Genomic DNA, 5,365 nt, shown 5'->3' with positions numbered 1-5,365 from the left:
AATCAACTAAACCGATGTGAAACTAACCAGCTTTTAAATAAACTTTTTAAAAAAAATACATAAACTGCAGTTCTTGTTTTTTTCTAAAGACCACAGACTTGTTACCCAAGCACATATTGCTGAAAGTGTAGGATGCAGAACCAGTCAATGATAGAGATGAAGATCTTTAATGGAGTCAAAAACTGAACTACTACAAATAATCCTGGGTGAATTTATGATTTAGATGTTGGTGAGACCCTTTACTTCAGATATTACTATATCTTACACATTTACAAGGATCATGTTATGATCATTTTAAAGGTATTAATTGAGATAGCAATATGCTGAATATATAAAAATTCATAAATTATAGTATATATTCATTTGGGAGGTGGCTATAACAAACCATAAACCTTACATTTCAAAATAATCCTTTTGTTTCATTTGTTATCAGTTTGTAAGTCTTTTTTATTTTTTTCTGAAAGATTTTGATAACTCATGAGTTTATGTTTTCAATAAATAAGCTTCAAAAATTCTACTAAAAACAACAAATGTCTATCATTTTCATGTCACTACCGAAACATAGAGTTTTACTTAATAAGCCAAGCTTTATTTTAGCCACACCCCTGTATTTTATAGCAAGAAATGGGACTGCATCCCTGTCCCTCATGGCCACATGATGAACCATTACATTAGAATTTATTGTTCTGAAGTAAATGTATCCCAATGTCTGAAAATCAGTGTGTAAAAACGTTGTGTCAGACCTTAATAACTGTCCATACCAAAATAATTCTGTGATTAAAAAAGTTAACTTTGTGTTTAAATGAAAAATATTATGATTTTATATGTGTACATTTGCTGTCTTGTACTGGCTAGTGTTTCTGAGTTCTGCTCAAAATTAGCGAAAATTGTAGCTACAGAAACTGTCACTACTAAAAAGTTTGAGATTTTTGTCCTGTTGAGATTGTTTTGGTACTGACAAAATGTAATGTTCAATTATTTTGTTTAATAAAACAAACATATAGGGTCACTCAAAATGATTTTAGTCTAAAATCTAAGTCAGTTAGAAGTCCAAAATGGGTTTTGATTTTGAACCGGTTTGGTAGAACAATCCATAAGGCAAACGCAGATTGATAGATGTTCAACTTAAGCATCACTTTAAGTGGTATCTAAAGGCTGTCTGCTGACATTTAAATTCAGTTTTATAGTAGCTTTTTCAAATCTGAAATAACATTGCTATTGCTATCATTCAACAAACTTTAGCTGACTTTTGAGGTTTTCTATTGGTCAGCAGACTGACACTGAATTACTGGCATTACAGTAACTCTTTCTTAAGCCCTACTGCATAACATTGACATAATACTATAAACATGTCAATGCTGTACTATAACAGAGTTATGTTACTGTTAGCAATGTCATGACATCAAACATTTCGGCATCTGTGCTGACAGTTCTCGGTAATGGTAAGGTGATACTGTTATATTACCAAATAAAATCTTTCATGACAATTCATGACAAAACTTCCATGACAAACTTCCAACTAAAATCTTCCAAAATCTATTATGATCTATTTATGAGATGATTATGTCAATGTTTTGCAGCATGGACAAGCGAGCGTTCCCACCATTGCATTATTTTGATGGTTTGTGTTACTCACAAACATTGACATATAAAAAAAATTAACTGCCATTCAGATCTCTCTGAGAAAATAATCATACATGTTCTATCTAGCTAACTTACCAACTAGTAAAAACAAATACAGAAAGCAATACAAAAACACAACTGTAGAAGAAATATCTAAGGTACAATATAGAGTCCTTTTGGCATATTAATTCATAATGAGATCAAAAAAATGTTTTAGAAAATGTTATGCTTGGATGCTGCTAAAGGTATAATTTTCCTCATTTTCAATGTTCAGTGCTGCTATACAAAGGATGTACCTTTCATGTCAATAAGGCCAAAGCACTAAACTATTAATTGACAATGCAAATTTGTGTGTAAAAGTTCAAGAAATGTGAACTTGAAGCTTCGCATGAGATTTTTATCCCACTGAAGTCTGTCTTACAATGGCCTTAATGAATTATTGATTTTCACTGAAATTAGTGTCATTTCCTCATGAAATGTTGCTGTTGGAAAGCTAGTAGCTTGAGAATGAGAGAAAAAAAAATTAAAGTGGGATATAATCACAACTTACTCTGGACCATTAAAAATGTACAGGTATTATTTTCATTTTGAGTTGTGATTTAAACATAATTGCAAAAATACATGATTACACAATTGGTTATGTAAACATTTTTTGCAGTCTGTATTGACTGGTTTGAGTCTGCAGTTCAGGCTGAGAGTCTTTACTGACAAAAATGTGGCACAAATGTAAACTACTGTTCAAAAATTTGGAATCATTTGTCATCTTAAACCTGCACTGTGTAAGAATTTGGTTACAAGCAGGGATGTCCCTAAAAATGATGTTGTCTAGATGGCAGCATATGTTACTTTAAAATGCATAAGTACCTCTCAGTATTGATGATATGTCCACAGATGTGCAAGCTTTCTATACTATTGGCACTAACACACATATATCAAGTGTGTTTTTGAATGTGTCAATGAACTTTACACTGGTAACAACCAGGAACATATTTTTCTCTCTTTAGCCTGAAAAACACAATGCCCATTATTTCCAAAAATGAAAGGTGAAAGGTGAACTTGTCATCTCACGTGACACACATACACTTTGCATCAGTCATTTCAGGTATGCTTTAGCCCAGAAAAGTTGGTGGAATTTTTGGATGTTGAATTTACAGTATATGGCCTCTTCCTTGCATAGTAGAGTCTTAACTTTGTACATTAAGCAACAAACTGTGTTTATTGAAAAAAGTTTTTCTGAATTACGCCACAGTTCCATTAGAAAGTAAGCATTTAATATTGTTTTTTGGTTTGACCCTGCACACACACAGAAACCCAATCATGACAGCATTACCTGTTACCGATTTACCTGTGAAAAGTTCCAAAACTTATATTGCTCAAGTCTCAACTTTTTTGGAATGTGTTGCAGGCATCACATTTGGAATTTGTGTATATTTACAAAAATCAATAAAGTTGATGAGGTAACATATCAAAAATCTCTTTGTCCTGTTTTCATCAAGTATCTATAAAAGACAAATCACTGCTTTCAGTTAAGTGTTTGCATTTTGCCTGTATTAGCATTTTGCTGTTTTTTTTTTTTTTGGAACAAGGTTTGTATAAAAACAATTTTACATAATTCACCTACATCCTCAAATGTTAATCATCAAGTTCTCTTCAAATGATCTTCAGTGTGTTGGCAATAATCAGATTCATCCAATCAGAGAATAGATCAGAAACACAACTGATGTTACAAATGTTCTTCTGCAGTAATTCTTTGTCACTTTATATCTTCATTCTCTATGTTCTCCTGAATATTATGGAATCATCTTTATCACCAGTCATGATTGAATATTTTTGAATTTTGCTAGCTCCCTAAATTTTTTTGAAACCTAAATCACTGCATATGCAACAAGATTACTTTTCCATTGTTAATTCCAGACAGTAGATTTTCTTTCCACACAATAATAACTTTTCAAAATCAAATTACAATAAAAGATCTTCTCCTAAATAAAATTTGGAGTTGACTGAAAGTTTAGAATTTATGACAGAATTTATGGCAGAGAAACATTATGAAATTTCACCAAGCTTTCTTTGTCTTCTGTGACTTCTAAAGGACAGTTTTGTCTGTTATTATGCATTCAACGTTCAGTGAACAAAAAGCAGGACAAAGAAAAACATGCACACGCACATATGGACACACACACAGGGCCCTGCCTCTCTTTTCCTCTGTAGTCAGTCACTAACAGAGGGATTGCTAGTCAGGAGTTTTCACAATAGGAGTCTCATGTTCTTTTGGGCCTGGACTGGTATAAATACCAGGGTTCAACCAGGAAGGACATCAGCTCACCATCCAGCCATCCAGTCAAGCACTGCTTTGACAAGCAACAACAGTCAAAATGATGGGCAAGGTAAGCAATAGCAAAAGATTTGCAGCAAACTACAAATATAAAAAAAATATATTTTAGCATTAGCATCACTGATACACATAGCATCACTGATCAAACATGTTTAATTTGCTTTTTGATCTTCTCAAAAACAGGTCATCTTCTACGAGGACAGGAACTTCATGGGCCGCTCTTATGAGTGCAGCAGCGATTGTTCCGATATGTCCTCCTACATGAGCCGCTGCCACTCTTGTAGGGTGGAGAGCGGTTGCTGGATGGTGTATGACCGCCCCAACTACATGGGTAACCAGTACTTCATGAGAAGGGGCGAGTACGCTGATTACATGAGCATGTGGGGATTCAACAACTGGATCAGGTCTTGCCGCATGATCCCTATGGTACGGCTGTTAGTTGTGCAGTTCAATAACAGCATGTTTGACATAGTTGCCAGTTTATTAAATACCTTTTAGCTACACTCATTGGGCATATAGATTTTTCTAGGCTTACAAAGAAACCACTATGATAATCAGGTTAATTTTAACTTGTTTTAATTAGACTCATGAAGGTTAATTAGCAGCTTTTCGGAAAAAGAAAATGCAAAATTGAAGAATTCCTGGCTTGTCCAGTTTCATGTCTAGCTTGCTGTAGCACATCCGATTGTACTCTTGAAGGCCTTGAGACTTAGCTGACTAACTTAATTCAGTTGTACAGAAAAGGAAATATTGAAGAATTCCTGGCCTGTCCAAACCCTGACCGGCCTAAAATTGACATATTCTGTTCTATTTCCCAAACAGCACAGAGGATCCTACAGAATTAGGATCTATGAGAGGGAGAACTTCATGGGCCAGATGTACGAAATGAGCGATGACTGTGAGTCCTTCATGGACCGCTACCAGTGGTCCAATGGCTGCATGTCCTGCCACGTGATGGATGGCCACTGGCTCATGTACGAGCAGCCCAACTACAGAGGCAGGATGTGGTACTTCAGGCCTGGAGAGTACAGGAGCTTCAGGGAGATGATGAGCGGCATGAGTGGCATGAGGTTCATGAGCATGAGGCGCATCATGGATTCCTGGTATTAAAATCAACTGAACTGATGTGAAACTAACCAGCTTTTAAATAAACTTTTTAGAAAAACAAATAGCATGCAGTTTTCGTGGTTATTCTTCACCACAGGCTTGTTAAACAAGCATATATTGCCTACAGTAAAAGATGCTGAAACAGTCATAAATGGTTTTGCATGGACACCTTTGATAAAGTCACAGGTTCAACCATAACAAACATCTACCATTTAATGGTAGGCCTACTACCATTACTACCACCCAACGCCACTGGGTGTGTTTATAATTCAGAGGCTGGTGAGACACTTTACCTTCTGGAAG

General features: G+C 35.1%; 1 protein-coding gene across 1 annotated transcript; it reads left to right on the top strand.

The window, feature by feature from the left end:
* The first annotated feature begins 3,995 nt into the window (after positions 1 to 3,995).
* Positions 3,996 to 5,065, top strand: LOC108427247 (gamma-crystallin M2-like). Its single transcript, XM_017697252.1, has 3 exons — positions 3,996 to 4,007; positions 4,139 to 4,381; positions 4,778 to 5,065. Exons 1-3 carry the CDS (start codon positions 3,996 to 3,998, stop codon positions 5,063 to 5,065), a joined length of 543 nt encoding a protein of 180 aa, XP_017552741.1.
* The last annotated feature ends 300 nt before the right edge of the window (positions 5,066 to 5,365 follow it).

This window comes from Pygocentrus nattereri, chromosome 23 (genome assembly GCF_015220715.1).
Source record: "Pygocentrus nattereri isolate fPygNat1 chromosome 23, fPygNat1.pri, whole genome shotgun sequence".
NCBI classification, from domain to species: domain Eukaryota; kingdom Metazoa; phylum Chordata; class Actinopteri; order Characiformes; family Serrasalmidae; genus Pygocentrus; species Pygocentrus nattereri.
This window is presented reverse-complemented; position numbering and strand designations above follow the sequence as displayed.

Bases quoted from the DNA above. Each gene is read 5' to 3' on its own strand.
- LOC108427247 (XM_017697252.1), top strand. The intron at 4,382-4,777 runs GTACGGCTGTTA...TTTCCCAAACAG, and splicing joins CTTGCCGCATGATCCCTATG to CACAGAGGATCCTACAGAAT.